The sequence below is a fragment of the Staurois parvus genome, unplaced genomic scaffold (genome assembly GCF_062004578.1).
Source record: "Staurois parvus isolate SC_StPar_1 unplaced genomic scaffold, SC_StPar_1.0 ptg000186l, whole genome shotgun sequence".
Classification (NCBI taxonomy): Eukaryota; Metazoa; Chordata; class Amphibia; order Anura; family Ranidae; genus Staurois; species Staurois parvus.
In genome coordinates, this window is record NW_028317982.1 from 12,166,185 (window position 1) to 12,192,553 (window position 26,369).

The 26,369-nt window shown below is 43.1% G+C and overlaps 1 protein-coding gene across 1 annotated transcript in view; it reads left to right on the plus strand.

The window, feature by feature from the left end:
* The window catches only part of LOC149462125 (cytosolic beta-glucosidase-like), a 117,486-nt gene that overhangs the window by 22,730 nt on the left and 68,387 nt on the right, over window positions 1-26,369 (plus strand). Inside the window, exon 2 of the mRNA XM_089677486.1 lies at window positions 13,122-13,299. Within this exon, the coding sequence (XP_089533612.1) occupies window positions 13,233-13,299 (67 nt within the window). The 5' untranslated portion in view covers window positions 13,122-13,232. The remainder of the gene's footprint in view (window positions 1-13,121; window positions 13,300-26,369) is intronic.

The following is a 26,369-nucleotide window of genomic DNA, read 5'->3' on the forward strand; positions in this document are numbered from 1 at the left end:
GTATCATACTGTATGTTGTGCTATACATTGCACTATCTGTTGTACTGTGTTCCACTATACATTGCAGCATGTGTTGTAATATATGTTATACCATACATATTGTACTAAATGTTGTACTGTGTCATAGTATACAGTATGGTGTACTATACATTGCACTATATGTTGTACCGTGTATCATGCTGTATGTTGTGCTATACATTGCACTATATGTTGTACCGTGTATCATACTGTATGTTGTGCTATACATTGCACTATCTGTTGTACTGTGTTCCACTATACATTGCAGCATGTGTTGTAATATATGTTATACCATACATATTGTACTAAATGTTGTACTGTGTGTCATAGTATGTTGTACTATACATTGCACTACATGTTGTACTGTTTATCATACTATTTGTTGTGCTATACATTGCACTATGTTGTACTGTACGTTGTACTACACATTAAAGAATGCAGTTTTACTGCATGTAGCAAGTATACACAATGAAGAACAGTGGAGACTGAAGGAAATGACAGGAGAGTCCGAGGGCTCCTTCACAGGGGTGCAGCTTGTGGAGCCATGTGTTTTTTGCTGATGGGAATGACCAGCAATAGCCACCTGTACGAATCAGGTCCACTTGTCACAAAACATGCAAGACATGCATGCGTACAGGGATGGATGAGTGGCCCTTGATGCAGACTGGCTTCTCATTCATCACTGTACGCATGCAAGTGCTCATATGTGCGGTTCCATGCATATGGTCGCAGCCTGTCATTTGATTTGTACAGGCCACACCTATCACTCCTGGCCACATAAGCACGCGGCTCTTCACACTCTGCTCCTGTGAATGAGCCCCAATGAGTTGGATTTTTACATTTATATAGCACCCAAATATACATCTGATTGGAGGTCATTTAACCGCTTCCTGATCGCCCTATAGCAGATATACTGCTAGGGGGCGGCACGGGTGTACAAAATAACATTATATATATGTACAGTGAGGAACAGAAGTATTTGAACACCCTGCGATTTTGCAAGTTCTCCCACTTAGAAATCATGGAGGGGTCTGAAATTCACATTGTAGGTGCATTCCCACTCTGAGAGATATAATAAAAAAAAATAAATCAGGAAATCACATTGTATGATTTTTAAAGAATTTATTTGTCTTGCACTGCTGAACATAAGTATTTGAACACCTAAGAAACAGCAAGAATTCTGGCTCTCAAAGATCTGTTACTCCACTCATTAATCTAACTTAGTAGCACCTGTCTGAGCTCTTGAAAGACATCTATCCACCCCACAGTCAGTCAGACGCCAACTACTACCATGGGCAAGACCAAAGAGCTGTCAAAAGACACCTGAGACAAATTTGTGGACCTTAATCCACAAGGCTGAAAAGGGCTACGGGGCAATTGCCAAGCAGCTTGGTGAAAATAGATCAACTGTTGGAGCAATTGTTAGAAAATGGAACAGGCTAAAGATGACTGTCTCCCTCGGACTGGGGCTCCATGCAAGATCTCACCTCGTTGGGGTATCACTGATGATAAGAAAGGTGAGGAATCAGCCCAGAACTACAAGGGAGGAGCTGGTCAATGATATGAAGAGAGCTGGGACCACAGATTCAAAGGTCACTGTCGGTAGAACACTACGCCGTCATGGTTTCAAATAATGCATTGCACGGAAGGTTCCCCTGCCCAAGTCATCACATGTCCAGGCCCGTTTGAAGTTTGCCAATGACCATCTGGATGATCTAGAGGAGGCATGGGAGAAAGTCATGTGGTCAGATGAGACCAAAGTAGAAATTTTTGGTCTAACCTTCACTCGTTGTGTTTGGAGGAAAAAGAAGGATGAGTTGCATCCCAAGAAAACCATCCCTACTGTGAAGCATGGGGGTGGTAACATCATGCTTTGGGGGTGCTTTTCTACGAAGGGGACAGGACGACTGCACTGTATTAAGGAGAGGATGAATGGGGCCATTTATTGTGAGATTTTGAGCAACAATCTCCTTCCCTCAGCCAGAGCATTGAAGATGGGTCGTGGCTGGGTCTTCCAACATGACAATGACCTGAAGCACACAGCCAGGATAACCAAGGAGTGGCTCCGTAAGAAGCATATCAATGTTCTGGAGTGGCCTAGCCAGTCTCCAGACCTAAATCCAATAGAACATCTTTGGAGGGAGCTGAAACTCGTTGTTGCTCAGCGACAGCCCCAAAATCTGACAGATCTAGAGCAGATCTGTGTGGAGTGGGCTAAAATCCCTGTTGCAGTGTGTGCAAACCTGGTCAAGAACTACAGGAAACGTTTGACCTCTCTAATTGCAAACAAAGGCTTCTGTACCAAATATTAACACTGATTTTCTCAGGTGTTCAAATACTTATGTTCAGCAGTGCAAGACAAATACATTCTTTAAAAATCATACAATGTGATTTGCTGAATTTTTTTTTAAAATTCTGTCTCTCAGAGTGGGAATGCACCTACAATGTGAATTTCAGACCCCTCCATGATTTCTAAGTGGGAGAACTTGCAAAATCGCAGGGTGTTCATATACTTCTGTTCCTCACTGTACACGTGATTTTGCATTTCTGGGTAGGGGGTGTGCACCCTACCTGTGCCGCAATTCGCGGCCACGGCTGTCAATCACCAGGGACGGCCAGTGATTACTTACCGGCGCCCAGTGATTGCCGAGCATCTCTGATGGGAAGAACTGTATGTAAACATACAGTTCTCCTCCCTGTCAGCTTGTGCACACTGCTTTGGATGGCTGTGCACAGCACAGCCATCCAAAGCTGTGTAATTACAGTGAAGCACACACACAGAGCTTACAGTGAAACAGCACACAGTTAACCCTTTGATCACCCCTTCCTGCCCAGATCCCTTAGTACAGTGTCAGTGCTTTTTTTTTCTTTTTTTTTTTTTTTAAGCACTGATCACTGTATTGGTGTCACTAGGGATGTCAGTGACACCAAGTCAGTTTCTCCCAGTGTCAGAAAGCCTGCCGCAGTCCCACTAGTCACTAATCGCCACCATTACTAGTAAAAAAAAAAAAGAATTCCAGTATCTATACCGCCATTTGTAAACGCTATAACTTTCACGTAAACCAATTAATTTGCACGTATTGGGATTTTTTTTAGCAAAGACATCTAGCAGAATACATTTTGGCCTAAATTTATGAGGAAATTAGATTTTTACATTTTTTTTTTACTGGACATGTTTAATAGCAAAAAGTCAAAAATATAGTTTTATTCTCAAAAAAATGCACAGGCTATCAAATATCACCGAACGAAAGCTCAATTCATGGGAGGACAAGGACGTACATTTCATTTGGGTGCAGCGGTGCATGACTGTGCAATTGTCAGTTAAAGTAACACAGTGCTGTAAAGCAAAAAATGGCCTGGTCAGGAAGGGGGTAAATCCTCAGGAGGGCAAGTGGTTAAGTAAAACTTCAGATTGGACTTATTTTTTATACTTTGCTGCAGAGGGGACCTAATGCGTTTTTTTTCTCCTGTGTGTCATAGCTTCATGTCCTGCATGTGTTCTCTCTGCCCATAGCAATGTGTGACACTGAGCCTCAGCTGCTGCTTCCTGACCCAGCCACACCCACAGCAGTATAAACCACACAGACCTCTGGCACAAGTGATCCCTGCGCACTTCCTGCCCACCGCCATACCACAAAAAAGGGTCTGGCGCAATCACATGACCACTTCAATAAAGGACAGTAGTTCTGTCAGGCTACGTTCACACCAGCATTGTGTGCAAGCGGCAGAGAGGCGTTTGGGAAGCGTTTTTACCGCTTCCCAAATGCCTCTGCCAATTCTGCACATTACAGCACATGGTGCTGTTCTAACGGAAGCGTTTGCACTGCGCGCGGAAAAACGGATGCCTCTGGTCGAATCAGGAGGCGTTGAAGCCTCCTATTCTAGTCTATGGTGCTGCTCCGCAAACGCCGGCCGGGCGGTTGCGGGGTGTTTGCGGAGCGGTAACACCATTCAAACTGCATTATAGGCATTTGTGGGGCGTTTTTAACGCTCGGCAAACGCCTAGCAACCGCCGCTAAACCGTGCATGCTGCGTTTGCCGAGCTTAAAAAACGCTCTGCAAACGCCGGACCAACGCTTGCCAAACGCTATAGGGGCGTTTGCCAAGCGTTGATAAAACAGCCAAGTGTGAACGAGCCCTAAAAGTAAAATTTAAATTAAAAAAAAAAATTGTATTCTATAAAAATTATTATAAGGTATTTAGCTCAAAATGTATGATAAATAAAGTGTATGTTGTCCCGGGGTATGTAGGGGACTGGAGGAAACTCTTATGTTGATGTCCAGAATTATGATTTATAAACCCAAGCACAAAAAAAATCATAAAAGTTTAATGTCATTTCAGAATGTACTGTTTAATATTTTTAAAAGGTAAGATCACCTTTCTGTGATTCAAAGTGGGAAGTTGTTCTGTAGACGGAAAAGGTGAACTTACTCCAAATATCCTGTCCACCCCTACGGACCCCGCCACTGCCAGTGTAATGGCTTGTACACTGTACTCTGTGGGTATCCATCATAATACTCACAATAGCAAATGTTCATTGGTCAGCACAGTCACATGACCACATTGATCAATAAGAAGCATATCTGAGGCACTTCTCATTGGTCAGCATGGTGATGTGGTCCTGCTGACCAATGAGCATTTGCCTTTGTGAACATTATGATGGATACTCACCCAAGGACTGTGTATTGCCATGCATGGTTTATGGACTGCTACACCGGCAGAACAGGTCATCACGGCCTAAATGTGCATCAGGGTCCAGAGAGGTGGCCAGGACATCTGAAGTGAGTCCACCTTTGCATTTTTCGTGAAAAAGTGAACTTTCCCTTTCAGTTGCAGGTTTCATTAAATAATACTTGGACAATCTGTCATGAAGGTCCTTGCAGGGGCTTCCTGTTATCAGGTGACAACACTCTGTCCCTGTTTCCCATTTTTGTCTATGTGTTGTCACCCTGTAATATGGGCCTCTGGTGAAGACTACAAGTAGCTGTTTAAACACACATTATACAGACATGGTCAACTGTTGTCACCTCCAAGAAACCCACCCTATATGGAATGCCATTCAGCCATCACAGGAGCTCATGCTTGTAGACAGGAGGTGGCTGAAAATAAAATACAGGAGATTTGCAGAACTGCTATAGGACACAATACCAAACAAGTGAACACAAGAATTTCACGAAAAACTGGTAACTGGCAATTAATACAGACACAGTGCTTTGGCAAAGAAAATGTCATTCAGTTAGGTTTACCTCTACGTTTATATACAGGTACATGTGTCCCTGGTCAAAGTACATGTTTTGTTTATTAGGCCAAATTTTTTTTTTTTTTTTTTACTCTAAAAAGACATCAGGAACAGAGGTTTTAAGACAAGAAGATGCAGCTAATAAACCTTTCCCTGCTTTACTAAAAGGAAGAGTTTTTTTGCTGTCTGTGTCCTTATTAGATGATTTCAGATCAGTCTCAGTGTCCCCAATCACCCCCAGGGCAGTCTCAGTGTCCCCGATCACCCCCAAGGCAGTCTCAGTGTCCCCGATCACCCCCAGGGCAGTCTCAGTGTCCCCGATCACCACCAGACCAAACTCCATGTCCCCGATCACCGCCAGACCAGAATCAGTGTCCCTGATCACCGCCAGAGCAGACTCCGTGTCCCAGATCACCACCAGACCAGACTCCGTGTCCCCGATCACCGCCAGACCAGAATCAGTGTCCCTGATCACCACCAGAGCAGTCTCAGTGTCCCTGATCACCACCAGAGCAGTCTCAGTGTCCCTGATCACCACCAAAGCAGTCTCCATATCCCTGATCACCACCAGACCAGACTCAATTGCCCCAATCACCAACAGACCAGTCTCAGTTTCCCGGATTCACCACCAGACCAGTCTCAGCATCCCTGGTCACCACCAGACCAGTCTCAGCATCCCTGGTCACCACCAGACCAGTCTCTGCATCCCCGATCACCACCAGACCAGTCTCAGCGTCCCTGATCACCACCAGACCAGTCTCTGTATCCCTGATCCCCACCAGAGCAGTCTCTGTGTCCCTGATTACTACCAGACCAGTCTCTGTATCCCTGATCACCACCAGAGCAGTCTCTGTGTCCCTGATTACCACCAGACCAGTCTCTGTGTCCCTGATTACCACCAGACCAGTCTCTGTATCCCTGATTACCACCAGACCAGTCTCTGTATCCCTGATCACCACCAGATCAGTCTCTGTATCCCTGATCACAACCAGATCAGTCTCTGTATCCTTGATTACTACCAGAGCAATCTTGGTGTCTGATCACTACCAGAGCAGTTTTGGTGTTCCTGATCACCTCCACAGCAGTCTCAGTGTCCCTGATTACTACCAGAGCAGTCTCAGTGTCCCTGATTACTACCAGAGCAGTCTCAGTGTCCCTGATTACTACCAGAGCAGTCTCAGTGTCCCTGATTACTACCAGAGCAGTCTCAGTGTCCCCGATTACTACCAGAGCAGTCTCCGTGTCCCTGATCACCTCCACAGCAGTCATAGTGTCACCATAAGGATTTGTTTACAAGTGCAATGCTCTCTGAAGAGTTATCTGTGTTTGGATTGCTCTTCAGAGAGCAATTGACAGGCAGTGAGAAGGCATTGTATCACCTCCTCACCACCTGCTTTAGCCCTTTTGACCCGGCACAGGCAACCCCATTCAATTGAATGGTTCATGATTGGCAGGCGTCTGGGGGGTATAATTCCTACCACAGCTGCAAAGATTGTCCTGCAGCTAAAGGGGGTAGCAGCTGATGGGTGGTAAAATCACAATCAACTGTATGGTTTTACTTCCCCTCAACTTCATGAGTGAACAAGCCCTAATATTGAAGCCAGTCACAGTTCTCCAAACACCCCCACACCAGCCACAGTGTCAACAGACCAGTGTAGCTAGAACCAGTGTTCCTAATTGACACCACACCAGAACAGTGCAGCAAGCAACAGTTTTTATGGCCACCACTACCAGTCCCACTGTCACCAGACCAGTGTAGGGCAGCAATAGTCTTCCTGATCACCATTACATAAGTCCCACTGTCACCAAACCAGTGCAGCCAGCATTAATATCCGTGATCTCCACCACAGCTGTGCAGCATTGTCTCTGCCTGCCTCCTGTACCAACCCTGGTTTGTTTATTGATCACATTTCTGCTTGTTGCCTGTTTGCTGACCATGTCTCTGCCTATGCCTGAACTGACCCATCTGCAAGTCCAACTGACTATGTTCCTGCAAGACACCAGTCCCCGTAGACAGCTGCACTCCTGGAACCACAGAAACTCTTTCATTTTTCATTTCTTTCTGAACATGGCATTGTGGGTACTGCTTTAGGTGATACTATACGATTGGTCGGGGAATATAGCTTAGTACATTGGTTTTGATACAGTTAGCTGATCTGTGTGATACACAAAAGATACAATGTCCAGTATGTTATCAGTCCTAACATTGATAAAGGCTCACAAGCAGTATTGCCATACTCAGAAGGAGTAGCAGAATGTGTTTTCCAAAATATGGTAATTTTATGGGTGTTTCCACTGTCCTGGTGCTCCATGTCCTCCAAACATTAGATAGGTAGTCAGGAAATTAGATGCATAACTTATGCCCCTTGAACTCCTTGGTGCTCCTTATATTTTGGGCCCCTCTGTGTGGCTAGGCTGTGAAAAAGTCTCACACGTGTGGTATTGCTATACATGGGAGTAATAGCAGAATGTGTGGGGGGTGTAATTCTAAGTATGCACTTGATGTGTGTTAGGAATATCTTAATAAATGACAACTGTGCGTAAAAAAAAAAAAAAAATTCCAAAAACATTTTTAAAAAACTCATGCCTTTCAGAAAATACCTTGGAAATGTTTTCTTTTCAAAATGGGGTCATTTTTGGGTGTTTCCATTGTCCTAGTGCTGCAGGGCCTCCAAAAATATGGTAGCTGGTCAGGAAATTAGATGCATAATTTATGTGTCATTTATGCTCCTCGAAAGTCCAAAGGTGCTCCTGAGATTTTGGGCCCCTCTATGCATCTAGGTTGTGAAAACATCTCACACATGTCATATCGCCATACTCAGGAGTCATAGCAGAAGTGTTATGGGGTGTAATTATAAATATGTATATGCTGTGTGTGACATAACTTGTTAAAATCACAAGTTGGTGAAAAAAAAAAGTATTTAGTTTTTTTATTTTTCCCTAAAAATTACAACTTGAAAAAACTTGCCATGCCTCTTACTAAAAACTGTGGACTATCTACTTTCCAAGACGGGGTAATTTTGGGGGTATTTGTACTGTCCTGGCATTTTAGGGCCTCAAGAAATTAGATAAGCAGTCAGTACATCAGGAATGATCAATTTTTAAATAATACAGGGTGTCCCTAAAGTCTGGATACATACGAAATATCACTATATGTGTACTGTACATTATATCACTATATAAGCTCACCAGACCTTAACCCCCTTGACTTCTTTTTTGGGGGGTAAAAGGAGAAGGTGTACTCAATGAAAATCACAGATATGAATCACCTGAAGAAACGTATCATGAACAAATATACTCAAATTGAAGAAATGTGAAGTTACTGCATCGGGTTCATGTGAAGCTTGTAAAGCACATGGCAATTTGCGTCACCAATGGTGGAAATCACATTGAAGATGTTATTGATTGATATTCCAATGAAATAAAATGTTGAAAAATGTATTGAAATTTATTGAAAATATACATTTTGCCTATGTGTCCAGACTTCAGGGACATCCTGTATATATACCATAGTGTGTAGACTCTACAACTTTCACTCAGACTAAATAATATACACTAACTTGGGTTATTTTTACCAACAAAATGTAACCCATATCTAAGGGCAGCTTTAGATCAACATCTGGAGAGATGAAGGACCATGCACCACCGTCAGTGAAGAAATAAAATCCATCAGATGAAATTTATATGACAATAATACAGCATGTTTATCTCCCCAAAAGTGCAATATAAAATGCTACAATGTTGCCACCTAGTGTGTACTTGCTAGTAACACATTTGTAGAAATGTAATCTTTTCTTAGAGCTCATGCACCTAGGCAATTGAATTTTTCCTTGGAATGCATTTTATTCCTGGCAGGAAAAAGCAGCTTAAGAATGTGCCTAAAGCTGCATCTGGCATGTGAATTTATGTGCATATGTGTTTGACATTAATGCATTCTATTGGCCAGAATAATAATTTATTTTGGCTATTAGAATGCATTAATGTACAGTATCTAACAATGTCTAGAGTTTTCACCTGCTCAAGAGCTCCTCTCTTGATTGCACTGGTGATGGTTTTTTTTCAGCCGTTAAATGTTCCTCCTTCAATACACCTGTAAATGCCTATGTGTATATGGACACATTGGCTATTTAATTATTGCAGGTACTTATATAGCGCCATCAATTTATGCAGCTTTTTACATATATATTGTACGTTCACATCACTCCCTAACTCTCAAGGGGTGTGCAATCTAAGGTCCCTAACTCACATTCATACATTTATATATTAGGGCCAATTTAGACAGGACTTAATTAGCCTGCCAGCATGTCTTTGGCGTGTGGGAGAAAACCCACGCAGGCACAGCTAGAGCATTCACACTCCAGGCAGGTGGTGCCGTAGTTGGGATTTGAACCATGACCTTAATACTGCCAGGCAGAAGTGCTAACCATTTAGCCACTGTGCTGCCCTGGCTATCATAGAGGTGCTTTTACTGGCTGAAAAAAAATGTCAAATGTCTATAAAAGTATTTTTTTTTTAACGCCCAGTATGCCTGAACTCTTACATAGACATTAGTCACGGTATTGCATCTGTCATTTACAATTTTTAATTTCTTAATATTAAATAATAACATGGCCTTATATATAAACATATCCTAAAGAAAACTATGATGTCTGTGGAACAAATAAGATTAATTTGCTCATATTTGAAAGGAATGCTTGCCATGGAAAACCCTTGAGATGAGCAGAACCAATTAAAATACACCGGCCCCTCACTATAAAGAAGACCTCCAGGATTCTTTCTTCTGCAAGTCCATTGGAAGTTTATGTAAGGCTAGGTTCACACCTAAGCAGGTTGCATTTGAGCCTTTTCTGCATTGAGTTTTGCACCTGCGTTTTTGACATATTTTGCAGGGTTTTTTTTTTCTTTTTTTTTTATTTTTCTTGCTGCTAGGGAGATTTAAAATGCAAAATGCAAAACGCATCAAAAACACATCAAAGCACGGAAAAACATCAAAAACGCAATACAGGCTTTTCTGCAGCATTTCCATTGAAGTCTTACTTACTTCTTTGGAGGCTGAATGGGCCTTATGTTGGGCCAAACATAAGTTTTATACCTGTGCTAATAAGCCAGGTTCGATGTTGGCAAACTCAACTCTGTGGGGAAACCCTATAAACCGGTCCAGTTGCAGCTTCCTACGGGGGGGGGGGGGGGGATTGTACCTCCAATCCCCAGCAGATCGTCTCGCGCTTCATGGACTTCCTTTCACATCTGTACACCAAACCAGATCCCTTTCCTGTAGCTCAGGCGGAAGCGTTCTTTCAGGATCTATGGCTCCGTGGATTGTCCGAAGCGGCGCAGGTAGCCCTTAATGCAGGTGTATCTGTATCGGAAGTACTCCAAGTTATCAAATACTTACGGTCCTCGGTGGCCCCGGGTGCTGACGGCTTTTCAAGCCTCTATTACAAGAAATTTTCAGCCCTGTTGGCGCCATTTTGGCTAGTTACTTCAATGAATTATGACAGGGCTCTTTGCCCTCTCCAGATGCACTCAGAGCTCATATCTCAATGATCCCTAAGACTACGGAAGATGTGCAGGAACTGTAAGCCTTGCGGCTCACCTTGCTTCTTAATGAGGATTTGAAGATATAGGGCAAGATTCTCAGTCTTTGGATCAACAAGTATTTGCGTAGCCTGGTCCATAGGGACCAAGTGGGTTTCGTCCCTGGGAGGCAGGCGGGCGAAATGTTCAGAAGGTGGTTCACCTTATACACCTTTTGCAACAGCATAAAATTCCGGGATTCTTACTGTCTTTGGACATATATAAAAGCTTTTGATTCCTTATCCTGGGAATACCTGCGGTTCGTGTTGTCCCGCTGGGGCTTTGGGGATTCCATCCTTTTTTGGATTCAGGCCCTGTATTCTTACCCATTGGCTTCAATTAAGTATGCAGGGTTTTTCTCGGATCCCTTTCCTATTTGGCGAGTGTGCTCCGGGCTGATTGTAACATATCAGATGTCCCTTACTTGGGTCAGGAATTTTAAGTTGAATCTTTTTGCGGACAATGCCCTCTTGACTCTCACTAATCCACTGGTTTACAGTCCCACTTTCCCTACAAATGGGCTTCCTCTTCGGAATTCACTAGACCCCCACCTATGACTCTTTGTTTGCTGAAAACTATTGTCCATTGCTTCGCTTCATGTCCTCTCTTATGTTCTCTTGGCAATTTCCGCTCACCCCCCCCCCCTGGAAAAAGGGACAGAAGAAGGGAAACATGCAGCTTGGGGACCAGATGGGATCTGAGAGAGGCTGTGGGCTGCTTGACTCTCATTCCTGGGGGTGACCAGAGCTGTGAAGGTGAATGTCTTTCTCTCGCTGGGAGGGGAGTGGTTGGTGTATGGGGGCGATGGTAGTGGAAGGCTCTCTCAGGCAGGGGTGTTTATGGTCAATGTCAGGCTCTCTCCAGGTGGGCAAATTTTGTGTTGCCTAGGGCAGCACAAAACCTAAATACACCACTGGCTTGCTGGTACATGTAGCCCCTCATTCACACCCGAGCTCAATTTTTTTTAGGCAATATGGAAGCATTGCACATTATTATTATACAGTATTTATATAGCGCCAATGGTTTACTCAGCGCTGTACTATGTATAATGGGAGACAGTACACGAGACAGTACAGTAACAATACAATACACGAGGGGTTCGAGGGCCCTGCTCCTTGGAGCTTACAATCTAGGAGGGAGGGGAGAGTGGTACAGGAGGAAATAGCTGTGGGGGATTCAGTGGTGGGAAGAGCAGAAGAGATCAGCAGTTAGGTGAGGGTGGGAATAGGCTTCTTTGAAGAGATGGGTTTTCAGGGTGCGCCTAAAGGTGAGGAGGGAAGGTGACAGTCTGATGGATTGGGGTAGTGAGTTCCAAAGGATGGGGGAAGTCGTGGAGAGGTTCTGGAGATGGGCATGGGAAGAGGAGAACAGGGAACTGGAGAGTAGGAGGTCTTGTGAGGAGAGTGCGTTTTGGGTGGTAGATGGATATCAGGTCGGTGATATAGTTTGGGGCAGTGTTATGAACAGCTTTGAACGTCAATGTTAATATTTTGAAATTTATGCGTTGGGCAATCGGAAGCCAGTGGAGGGATTGGCAGAGGGGGGTGGCGGATATGGAGCAGTTGGTAAGGTGGATGAGTCTGGCCGCAGAATTCAGGATAGACTGAAGCGGGGATAGCCTGTGTTGGGGTAGGCCGGCGAGGAGGGAGTTACAGTAGTCAAGTCGGGAGATAAGGGAGTGAATGAGTTGCTTTATAGTTTCAGGAGTAAGGAACGTTCCTATTTACATAGAAGTGCATTTTTAGCTGGTACTAAGTGCCTTTGATGAAAATGTAAATGTTTGTGCAAATCAAAAAATGTATCTTGAATGGTACTCCTTTTGTTGCAGGTAGACTAATATAGCTACAATTACATCACGCATGTGTAGGCAAGCTCAGGCGAGGGAGGAGAGTAGTTGTTCAGGTGCAAAAATGCATTAAAAAAAAAGTACAAAAACACAAGTGCTTCCATTAACGTCTACAGAGCCAAAAATGCATGGGACAGTGTAAAAAATGATTATGTATCTTTTTGAGCTTCAAGGGACTTGGTGTAGAGATGTGAAGAGACATCATGGAAAAGATCAGAATTATTACTGTTGGGTTGTCACTTGTAGGGAAATGCACAAAAACACAAGACAAAGCACTCAGGTGGGAATGGGGGATTATACACAAGGAGGACAGAATCAATAACATGCACATGTATGGCACATCACTAACTCTTGTACTATGCTCTCAAATGAAGCTTTGTATTTGGTTGTGAAGGTACGTTGAAGTTCCATCTTGTAAATCTCCTGATTTTTTTTTTTTAGAGCTGTTTACTGTTATACATCTGGAGGGATCAGCAAAGGATAAACAGGACACGGTGGAGTAAACAGCGTCATTGGATAGCGGCTGCAGTTCCTGGGGGAACACTACAAGAGATGGAGAGTGGAAAGTTTCCTGATTCATTCGCTTGGGGAGCATCAACAGCAGCCTATCAAATCGAAGGTAATCATAACATTGTGTCCACAGAACATTTGTTTTGTTGCAGCCTGCTACTGCAGTTGTTTAAACTCCTTTTTTCTCATTAATATACACTATTATTATTATACAGTATTTATATAGCGCCAAAGGGTTTGCTCAGCAAGGGGGACAGAACATGAGACAAGACAGAAACAATACAATACACGAGGGGTTCGAGGGCCCTGCTCTTTCGAGCTTACAATCTAGCACCATAATGACAAAGTGAAAACAGAATTTTTAGAAATGTCTGTGAATTTATTAAAAATAAAAATGTGGACCCTTTGCAACAACACATTAAATTTAGTTCAGGTGCCTCCCATCTCTCCTGATCATTGCTGAGATGTTTCTACACCTTGATTGGAATCCAGCTGTGGTAAATTACATTGATTGAACATAATTTGGAAAGGCACACACCTCTCTGTAAAGGCTTCACAGGTGACATGGCAAAAGCCAGGAGGTCTAAGGAACTGCCTGCAGTACTCAGAGGCAGGATTATTGTAAGGCACAGAGCAGGAGAAGAGAAAAAAAAAAAAGCACAGAAGGTTCTGAAGAACACAGTAGTCTCCTTAACTCTCAAATGGAAGAAGCTTGCCACAACCAGAACTCTTGCAAGTGCCAACCTGAGCAAGTGGGGGGGAAAGGCTTTAGTAAGAAGGGTGACCTGATTGTCACTATGACTTTGCTCCAGAGATCCTGGGTGGAGATGGGACAAAGTCTGTAAGGACAATCATCACTGCATCCCTCCAGCGATTTGGGATTATGGCAGAGTGGCTAGACGGAAGCCTATCCTCAGTTTGGAGTTTGCAAAAAAGCACCTGAAGGACTCAGGCTATAAGGAAACAGAATCTCTGGTCTGATGAAACCAAGATTGAATGGTCTGGCCATCTAGCCACTCTGGCATACTGACCAGATCAGTGGAGGGCTGCAGTGATGGTTTTCCTTCTGGAACTTTGTCCTACCTCCACACAGAATCTCTGGCGTTCAGTCAGTGACCATCGGGTTCTTGGTCTCTTCTCTTGCTAAGGCCCTACACTCCCCGATTGCTAAGTTTGGTGACCAGCTCTTGGAAGAGTCCTGGTAGCACCAAATGTCTTCCATTTGAGAATTATGGAGGCCACTATGCTCTTGGGTACCTTCAGTACAGCAGAAATGTTTTTTTTTGTTCTGTAGCTTTCCTCAGATCTGTGTCTTGCAATAATCCTGTTTCTAAGCTCTGCAGGTAGTTCCTTTTGACCTCATGGTTTTTACTCTGATACATTTTCCATTGACAGCTGTGAGGCCATTCAGAGAGAGGTGTGTGCCATTCCAAATAATATCCAATCAAGTGAATTTACCACAGGTGTACTCAGGGACGGGTCACACTACATGTGTTTCAGGTTGATTTTTTTCTTTTCTTTTTTTCTGCTTCCAAAATGCATAGAAAGTGAGTTATATGGATATCAATCTCATAGTTCACATCAGTGTGTTCCGGTTGCCGAAAAAAAAGTAGAACAGGCTGAATTTTTCCTGCACAGAACTGTAGTGAAACATGGTAAAATGCATCGGAATGCACATGTCCCTATTTGAATTGAAGAAAAAGGGAGGGGAAAAAAATTAACCGGAATGCATAAAAACCACGCATGCAGAAATACATCTGGACTGTGTTTCTATGGTGTGAACCGGCCTTCAAGGTGTAGAAACATCTCAACAATGATCAAAAGAAACGGGAGGATCAAATTTGTTGTTGCAAATGGTCTGAATACTTATGCCAATATGATATTTCAGTTTTTAATAAATTCACAGATATTTCTAAAATCCTGTTTCCACTTTGTCACTATAGGGTACTGAGTGTAGATTAATGAAAAAAAAATATGAATTTAAGCAACTGTAGTATCAGGCTGCAACATAACAAAATTGAAAAAAAGTGAAAGGGGTCTGAATACTTTCTGAATGATATACATGAATAAACATGAGCTCCTAGTAGCTTTCCAATAAAGCATATCAAAACCCCCAAACAAAAATGTAATATATTTCAGCTCACCAATTCTTAGATGCTGCGGCTGCATTCGTTTTCTATCCTAGGCTCTTTCATTTAATTTTCACCTGGTGATGTAGCCGGTAAGTCAGTTTGAAGATTGAGACAAACCATTAAACACTGACAGGGGTGCTTAAAATGGTCATCTTTTATGTATTTATGTGAAACCTTTATCCCAAAAGGAAAAAAGGCCCCTTTCACACGGGTGGTCTGACTAGGTCTGCCTGTCAGTTTTTCAGGTGGTCCTGGTCAGATGGTTCATGTATCCCTATGAACTTGTATCTGGTTACACCCATATACATCCAACTCGAACCAGTCTGCTGAAAAAAGCAGAAGGGGATCTGTCCTCTTTAGTTTAGATAGATCAGATTGGAGGGTAGTCGGGTATAAGCGGACATCGGAGTGCACTTACTCCTGATTCACATCTGTGCAAGTGGTGTCGCTGCGGATCTGCTCAAAAAAATCTGTGCAGCCGCACAACCTGCACAGAGGAATGCGGACCCGCGGGTGGGTGCCAATAATTCTAATGGCATGCCACCCACACTGGAAATCACAACCATACTGGGAACCGAGGTTCCCCTGCGGGCTGTGTTTTCCGAAGAAGTGCAGGGACTTCTGGCCTGCGTGCCTGTGCAAAACGCGGCCCGCAGGAATGTGGAGATGTGAACCTAGCCTTACTCTCAACTGCTCATAGAGGCTCTGTCCATGTCCACTCTGCATTAACTGGGCAGACACGGTCATGTCGGTGCTCTGCTCTACTCAGTATGGGATCAGTGGACAGATCTCCCTGCTGAGCCAATCGAATTCTTCCCTGTGTGAAAGGGGGCAAAAATTGTTTGCTGTAACTGCTTATAAAGTGTCAACTAAGTTCAGCTTCAATTTGTAAATCAATTCCATCTAAATCTGCTAGTGCATCTAAGGGCTCGGTCACACTTGACTAATTACTAACGCTTGCCAAACGCCCCTATAGCCCAAAATGCCCTATGTGCGTTTTTGAGGCTTTTGATAGGTGTTTGCCAAGCATTAACCATTAGCCGCCCGGCCAATGGCCGTTTGGGGGCTTCAGATGTGCTCCTCCATTCCGGGTGCACGCCATTTGGCGTGCTCCCGCACATGCGCTGTTTGCGCTAGTGCAGAGCGGCGCAGCAGTGCGATCTGTCGCCGTCCGTGCACCTCGGACACGGCCGATGACAGATCCGAGTACCGGCTTCCGTTGCTGGTACCATGTGACCTGCTGTGACCAATCACAGCAGGTCACATGACAGTTGTATACATGGATGGCTTCATTCATGATGCCATCCATTGTATACTAGTGCCTAGCTGTGAATGGTCGCAGCTAATCACATGCACATGTCATGTGATTAGCTGTGACCAAATCAGAGCTAAGCACAAAAAAAAAAAAAAAGCTGAATGAATCGATTTCATTCAGGTAAATGCTTGCTTATAGCAAAGTAATTCTTTGCTATAAGCAAATTGTGTAAAAAAAAATACTGATCACTTCCCCAAAGTAGTACAATGTTACTATGGTAACATTGTACTATTTTGGTCATAGTAAAATATGAAAAAAAATCTTAAAAAAAATAAAAAAAAATGTAATAAAAAATTAAATATAATAAAAAAATTAAAAAAAAAATATATATTTTTTTTTTCATACTGTCACCAGTCAGTGTCCCTGATCACCGCCATGCCAGTTATATGATGACGCTGTACTGCACTGGTGACAGTATGTAAAAAAAAAAATAGTGAAAATAATTTTTTTCATTTTTGGAAAAATTATGACAAAAAAATACAACTTCAAAAAACTCGCCATGCCTCTTATGAAGTACGTCGGACTGTCTACTCTGCAAAAAGGGGTCATTTGGGGATATCTGTACTATTCTGACATTCTTGGACCTCAAGAAATTAGATTGGCCGTCAGTACTTCAGGATTGATCAATATTCAGATCTATACCATAGTTTGTGAACTCTATAACTTTCCTACAAACTAAATAATACATCCTAATTTGGGTTATTTTCACCAAAGACATGTAGCAGAATACATCTCGGCCTAAATTTATGAAGAACAATTATTTATTTGTAAACTTTTATAACAGAAACAAAGAAAAATGTGTTTTTTTTTCAAAATTTTTGGTCTTTTTTTGTTAATTTAGCAAAAAATAAAAACCCCAGCAGTGATTAAATACCACCAAAAGAAAGCTCTAGTTGTGTGAAGAAAATGATAAAATTTTAGTTTGGGTACAGTGTTGTATGACCGTGCAATTGTCATTCAAAGTGTGAGAGCGCTGAAACCTGAAAAATGGCCTGGGGGCAGGAAGGTGTAAAATTGCACGGTATTGAAACGGTTAAAACCGCACCACAAATGCCTATAATGAAGTTTAATGGTATTAACGCTCCGCAACCACCTCGAGAATGCCCCGCAAACGCCTGCTAGGCGTTTTGAGGAGCATAATCATGGACTTGAATGGGAGGCTTCAACTCCTCCTGACTCAACATGAGGCGTCAATTTTGCCGCGATGCTAACTCTTCAGTGTGAACAGCACTGTGTGCTGCCATGTGTTGAATTTTCATAGGCATTTGAGGAGGGTTAAAAACACTTCCCAAATGCCTGTGTAACGCCTGCTAACAAAGCTAGTATGAACATAGCCTAAAGCTGACCATACACTTTTTTATTTTTATTATATCACGACTTGACTACTGTAACTCTTTCCTCACCGACTTACCTCATCACAGGCTATCCCTGCTTCAGTCTATCCTGAATTCTGTGGTCAAACTCATCCACCTTACTAACCACTCCGTATCCGCCAATCCCTCTGCCCTCCACTGGCTTCCGATTGCCCAACGCATAAAATTCAAATTACTAACATTGACTTACAAAGCTGACCATAATACTGCCCCAAACTACATCACCGACCTGATATCCATATACCACCCAAAACGTACTCTCCGCTCCTCACAAGACCTCCTACTGTCCAGTTCCCTGGTCTCCTCCTCCCATGCCTGTCTCCAGGACTTCTCCAGGGCTTCCCCCATCCTCTGGAACTCACTACCCCAATCCATCAGACTGTCACCTACCCTCCTCACCTTTAGGCGCACCCTGAAAACCCATCTGTTCAGGGAAGCCTACCCTGCCCTCACCTAATTGCCAATCTACTCCACTCCTCCTACCACTCCATCCCACCACAGCCACTTCCTCCTGTACCACTATCCCCTCCCTCCTAGATTGTAAGCTCCAAGGAGCAGGGCCCTCGATCCCCTCATGTATTGCACTGTATTGTTACTGTACTGTCTCGTGTACTGGCTCCCATTGTAATGTACAGTGCTGGGCAAACTGTTGGCGCTATATAAATCCTGTATAATAATAATAATAATTTTTTTGTTTATGTATCAGACTAGCGGGCTCCATACCTAGTACTACCTAGTGGGCTCCATATTTCTCCACACACAAAAAATTGTGTCCCTACACTGTGTGCACCAATAGGAAAGCTGTCATATATCTGGCATATGTATGAGATGTCAGCATTTCTATGAGGCATTATAATGTTGCTTCTCTACGGCAGATTCTGTGGTTCAGGCTGATGATAATATATTCTAACTGGCAGTGGGATCAATTTCTACATTTGCTCTCTATGCATGTTGATGTTTTGCACCACAGTAATGGGGTGGAGTTCACCACTGCAGAATCTCAACACGTTTCTGAAATGTCTTCTGGTGGATATGTCTGGCTGTCAGAGCTGTGTGGGTCATGATCCAACACTTCCATACATCTGCCCTGAGTCTCAGAACACGGCAATATTACTCTGCAGCCTCCCGCAGTCCTGTAAATCAGTTGTTGTGTGATGTCAGTATGATATGTCCTTTGCTACAAACAATCATATAGGAGGCCAGTTTTGACAAGCAGGATTTTAATATGTGATTTTCTGTAATTATGGCGGTAGTTAGAAACAGAAATTGAAATGCATGAAATACAGACTGCTGAAGCTCCGTGAATTAGTCCTCATGCGCGCTTGTCGTTTTTTCAGCTGCTGTTTTTGACTTTTGATGTTTTCTACACCTAGTAAACCCCCCAGCATGTTATTCTATGTGTCCATACACACATAGACTGTAATCAATGTTTTTTAGCTGTAAAAACGCTCGAATGCTGAAAAACACAGTCAAATGCCACACACTGGCGTTTTTGGATGTTTTTTTGACCAAAAAAAAAACATTTTTTGGGGGGGGAAAAGAAAAGGAACCGCTAGAAAATGCAAACGTGGGAAACTGCCGCTAATTGCAAAAAAACGCCACTAAACGCTAATGCAAAAACGCTAAAAAACTTGCGTTTTTAATGTGACTTTACACAGCTACCAGCGTAATCAAAATGCCCAGTGTGCATGGAGCCTAAAGCTGGCTATACATGGCACACATTCGAGTTATAGGTGGCAGGGCTTGAGACAAGGAGTGGGCAGGAGGACGAACCGCCCTGGGCACACATGATTGGGAACTCAGTACTTTACAGGTGTGAAGAACTGTAAATATTTAGCACTATAGAGTGACACCCACATTCCCTATTCCTTTTTTACATACTGTATAATCTTCATAGATTAAGCCCACTACTAAAAATATAATTTTCTTTTCTTGTTTTAATTTGGTAGATAGAAACTATTGCATAATAATTCATAGTTACCAATTGAAAACAGCAGGTGGCGCTCTATTTATAACACAGAATCTCTTTTCAGACTTTTTCTACAGCTGTTGTACTAAAAATAGATCTGAATGGCAGGAGAGATCAGATTACTCAGTTTGCTGCATAACTCAGAAGGGGGACGCACCCTCCCACTCTCTTAGAAGAAGGCAGAGAGTGAGAGAAAGAGAGGGGGTGGCTGCAAAATAAATCAAATACCAGTATTATAGTTTTCATGGCCTGTTAGTTTTTGTTCAACAAGTTCCTCAAATAGCATTTACAGGCCTATTGTAACAAAAATGATTTTATTCTAATAACTGCATGTGGTAATGATAGTATGCAGTGTGTCGAATTTATGTATTTATTACCGGTAATTATATAGTGTGATCAATTTACGCAGCACTTTACATATATATTATGCAGTCACATCAGTCCCTAACCTTCAAGGAGCGTACAATCTAAGGTTCCTGACTCACATTCATACATACACATACTCAGGGCTGATGCTTCTACTAGGCAAACCAGCTGCCTAGGGTGCATTGCCACCTAGGGGTGCCTGGGCACAGCACAGGCTGCCACTCTCTGTGTGTAGGACGGCGCCACATCATGAATGATCCTCCAGCTGAGGACAGGGGTGGCAGAGGGGAGGAAGAAAGGACAGAGGAAGATGCTGGGGCCAGTGTAGCAGCTGAGCTGCCGCGCCTTCCAGTGTTCCTCTCAGACTCAGTCCCTTACTGCAAGTGGGCTGGCAGCTGTTGATCACTGTGAAGTTCAAGTCCTTCTCTTCCCATTCATCAGCGGAGGTGGAACTGCACCTGCGGAGGAAGATAATGTCTGACTCTGATGTCTTGTGTCTGTGTGACCCGGCCAGCCATCACATGTGCAATGTGTCATTGAGTGATGACATCATCACCATCTCACAGCCTGCTCTTCTAGTGCCTGCTGGGCCTGCTGATCTGTGTCAATGTTGGTGGTGGTGTGTTGTGTCGGATCTGTCACTGTGTGGGATCGCTCAGTTCAGATGTTCTGTGTGTGTGTGTGGACTGGGCTGCCTGCTGTCTCAGCATTTTATCTCCCCCCATTGCCCCCCATTGGGGAATTCCAGCATGGGATCTGTCAGAGTGTAGATCCATGATCCTCCACTCACTGCAACTGTCAACCTGCCACTGCCAGTTACTGACACAGTCCATCTTTGATAGTGAATATTGGTGCTGGTGGCATCTTCTGGTACTTATTTTTGCAAATTAAAATAAATTTAGCAGTTTGGTGTTTTGTTGATTTAATATTTTCTACTGTTTTAAAATGTATTTATTTTTTTTTTTTTGGGGGGGGGAGCGTAAGTAGCTGGTCTTGCATAGGGCGCAAAATAGTCTAGCACCTGCCCTGCACATACAAGGGACAATTTAGAAAGGACAATTAATCTATCAGCATGTCTTTGGAGTGTCGGAGGAAACTGCAGTACCTGGAGGAAGCCCATGCAGGCACAGGGAGAACATGCAAACTCTTTGCAGGTAGTGCCATGGTTGGGATTCAAACCAATGACCCTAATACAGCTAGGCAGAAGTGCTAACCACGTAATAAATGCTTTAATACCTAATTTAAGAAGGCCTGGCTCACAGTCTCCACTCTAATTCATCCCAAAGGTGTTCTATCGGGTTGAGGTCAGGACTCTGTGCAGGCCAGTCAGGTTCCTCCATCCCAAACTCGCTCATCCTTGTCTTAATGGACCTTGCTTTGTGCACTGGTGCGCGGTCAGGTTGGGACAGGAAGGGGCCATCCCCAAACTGTTCCCACAAAGTTGGCAGCATGAAGTTGTCCAAAATGTCTTGATATGCTTGGTAAACAACACAGATCTCTCTGACAGCGGGGATGTGCTGGTTTTTGTCTCCCTGTAAAGCAGGGAGACAAAAACGGTCATGACCCCTAGTAAAATAGCACACAGTCAACACATTACATATAGATACACACAGTTAACCCTTGGATTGCCCCAGATGTTAACCCCTTCCTGCCCAGTGTCATTAGTACAGTATCAGTGCATTTTATTAGCTTTGATCGCTGTATTAGTGTCACTGGTCATGTCAGTGTAGGTTAGCCAGCGTCAGAATGCCCACAGTCCCTCTATAAGTTGCTGATCACTGCCATTACTAGTATAAAAGAAAAAAAAATTCCAGTATATATACACTGTCATTTGTAGACACCATAATTTTCACGCAAACCAATACACTTGGTGGAATTGGTCCCAATACACTTATTGGGATTTTTTTTTACCAAAGACACTTAGCAGCATATAATTTGTCCACATTTATGAAGAAATTTTATTTTGATTTTATTTTTATGGGATATGTTTTATAGCAAAACAAAAATCTATTGTTTTTTTTTTCAACATTTTTCTTTTATAGCGGAAAAAAAACCAGTGGTGATCAAATACCACCAAAAGAAAGCTCTATTTGTGTGAAAAAAATGATATCATTTGTGTACAGTGTTGCATGACCGTGCAATTGTCAGTTAAAGTAGTGCATCGCCATATAGAGAAACAAAAATTGCCTGGTTGTGAAGGGGGGTAAATCTTCAGGAGGGAAAGTGGATATACTGTATATATCTTTTTTTTATGTAATAAATACTTTAATACCTCATTCACCAAGACAAATCATTTGTGGTGCAGCAAGTATGTTGTGAAAACTTTGCCCTGAGCCCAGGTGTGTGCAGACAGCCGCATCCTGGAAGCCTGCACAAAGCAATGACAGGCTGGCAGCAGCCACTTCTGTTTGCAGCTGTCTGCTGGTGTACGGACGTAATCACACAAAGAGTAATTACTTGCAGTTAGGGACATATGACACAAGCTGGGATGATCATCTGTCCCTAGCACAGCTTTCATTAACTGTCGATTCCATCCAAACACCAGTGGTCCTGTCAGCCTGTCATATGCTTTGCGCAGGCTTCCTGGCCGCAGCTGTCTGCACATACCTGGCCACAGTTTTTTCATAGCATACTTGCCGCACCACGGCCAGTTTGGCCATGTAAATGAGGCCTAAAGGTGAAATGGGCTAACAATGTACGTATCTACCCTTAGTAGGCTCACTTCTCCCCCTGATTTGATGTAATTGCACTTATTTACCTGTAACCCCTCTCCTCCATGATATTTACTGTGTGGTCTGTCTGGTGTTGAAGTTCAGCATAATGTCCTTGAACTCATTATGAAGTCTGTGCATGACCAATGAGCAGATTTTCTGTTAAAATTAATGAAGCGCACAAGGTGATTGCCCTCCCCGAAATCATGCATTCCTCCTCCCAAGTCACCAGAGTGCCATCCTCACTTCTGAGTCCCTACCAGTGCCAAAGTGGGACTATGAGAGTGAGGTTCACCAGACCACCACACCACTTGATCTCTGCGTGAGTGACTTCGTCAGTATACGTCAGTATACTGAAAACAGGGGGTAACTTGATTGACACCTCTGCCATTCAACAAAAGTCTTGTTTTTCAATGAATATAAGGTGTTCTCTGAGTGGATGAGGCAGAGAGGAGGGGTGGATGACATCATCATCACCTTGTCCAATTAGATAATGCTTTGTATTCATTGAAAAAACTTCAAGGCTTTCTTTGCATGGCAGAGGTGCCAAGTAATTGACCCCTGTGTTCAGTTCAGTATACAGATGGCAAGCCGTTCCTGCAGAACTCAGAAGAGACCAGCACTGACTGTATACAGTACAGACTACTACATCAAATTTACGCATCTCAGCGGCCTTGTGGATGTGAGATATGAAGAATTAGATGTCACCAAGCTGGAACAATGAAAGTTTATCCATTCATTCATATCATTCCTGGGGTTCAGCTTTAAAATATGGTTTAGCCATCATTGGAATATTAGTAATCTTATACTTAGTATTTGTGGTCGCTAATCTCATTTTTGACATTCTATTTGGTAATTCTGTTTTTCTACATTTTTAGTTGATAATATTGTGCTAAGTTTTGGCCATATTGTAAATAATCAGCCCGCACCAGCCTAAAGTTTAGTACAATAAAATGCGACTAATACTTCTTTGGCATGCGTTTTATTAATTGAATTATTGGCAAGAAAGGCCACTTAGCTGGATGCAGCGATGTGTAGCTTGCTTACGCACTGACACACAGTGTGCATCCGCTTCTTGCTCTTCTTAATTATCTGCAAGTAATTTTGTTAATTATATTTGCATAATAGAGTTTATAAGGCTTGTGTGAGGTGTATAAGAGGTAGGTGCTGTTTTAATTTTTGCACTAATGAATTCAGTAATTGGATTATTTAAATCTTTGTATCTTTCTGTAGAGAAGTGCTGCTATTTAAGTACCAACTCTGCTCAGAACTGACATTTCAGGTTGGTGGGATTCCTGCAACCTGAATGACACAATGGTTGCTTGCTCTCCAAGTCTGACATATGTGTACAAAGCCGAATGGTGGTGTCACCCTCATTTATGAGCTATTCATATTGTAACTTTAAAAGAAAATGTGAACTTGGATGACCTTTAGTTTGTTAAAGCATTGTGTATCCTAAACAAATTACAAGTTTCTTTTGTTTCTTCTTAAAGCAGAGTTCCATTCACGCTATCAAAAAATAAGTCAGCAGCTACAAAAACTGTAGCTGCTGACTTCTAAAAAACAGCCACTTACCTGTCCCACAATCCCGTGGTGTGTCCCCCGCAGTCTTTTTCACTGGCTGTCCTGTATTCCAGGAGGCCGGCATCTTCAGTGTGGGCACCCGGCTGTGACAGCTTGCGGCTTCCCAGCCAGGTACCCACTATGCATGCGCGTGTAGCGCTGCACTTCATGAATTGTCCTGTAGTCTTCTGAGACCTGTCACGTGTCCCAAAAGACTACAGGGAGGGAGGACACCTTCCGCTTCCGATTGCCTAGGCGATCGGACTGGAAGTGGGAGCGGGTACATGTCAAATTCAGGTACCTACCCCCCAAAGGTGCCAATCCTTAATGGGATGTGGGGGAGCAGTCCTTAAAGCGGAACTTCCCCTTTTGGGTGGAGCTCCACTTTAAATACTAATTTTCACAGTTTTTCATCCTGTTTTGCATCTCAGTGCTGCTGATCTCCTTCGGTCTTTTTCAGCCACTTCCTGTCTAAATGCTCTCACACTAGTGTTGGCTGCCTGCACATCATTGCAGTGGATTGGCTTCCTCATACTTTCCACAATGGACCATGCCTGCTTGGTGTGTATCGGCATGGCCACTTATTATCTACATCAGGGGTAGTTGTGACAAGATGATATTACAAGAGAGCAATTGGGAGACCGCTGTCATCCAATAACAGGAAGGTATGAACAAAGACCTCCATGGCAGGATCACCTGGTGTTATTTAAAAGTGGTTGTAAACCATTACATATACCCTGCTATTTGACTGGCCTCAGGTGATACACAGAGATTGAACTAATCCTTCTACATACGTTGTACTTGTTCATCTGCAGTCTTCTCTTCTCTACATCTGTTCAAAGTGCAGACATTATACAGGTTGTTTGAGCTTTCAGAAAGTCGGGGTGGGGAACTGAAGTTACACTCTGCAGAGCCCAGTGAGAAGAGCTCTGAGAGCTGATTGGAGGGAAGGGACACACACCCCTTCACACACATCACAGTTACAAAGTTAATGCTGTCAGTCACAAGCTGTGTGTTGGAGCTCTCTCCCGTCACCTTTTTATTTCTTGGTATCAGGAAAACCTGTTAGAAGTGACTCATGCAGATAGGAAAAAATTGAGGCAGCAGGCAGAAATGACACGTAATGTTCTGGAGCAAAACAGGCACACACTATAAAGGATTAAGCTATGTTCATATTTCATGTCCAAGGTTTACAACCATTTTAATGAAAGTGGCAGATTAAAAGGACTGAAAACGACTTTTGAAAAATTACATTACCACATTATAGCTAAACTCCAGGAATTCAGCCGAATTGCTATGTGTTAAGTACAATGAGGTGCATATACATTTTTACTGAGTACCAGGAGTACAGCTATCGCTATACTTTCGGCGCTCCAACACTGCATCTTCTTGTTTCAGCTCCTGCAGCTGCAGAGTGGTATGCAGCCATTCTGCCCACTCCTCCATTCGTCCTGCCCAATCACAACATTTGTATTATGAGGCACCCACTTTATGCTGAGACAGTGTGCGGATGGATACCATTTTGTTTAATTTTGTTGTACTTGTAATGTGTGATCCTTTTCGCAAAATACAAAGCCTTCTGTGAAGAACAGCAGAGTAGAGGGGCGAGCAAAGCTGCAGTGTAGGTGAGAAGGCAGCATCTCTCTTCTCAGAGCTCCAACTGTAGTGATAGCTGTCCTCCCGGAACTCCATAAAACTGTAAGATGTAAATAAAATAGATAAGTTCAGGAGGTGTCATGCATCTTATTGG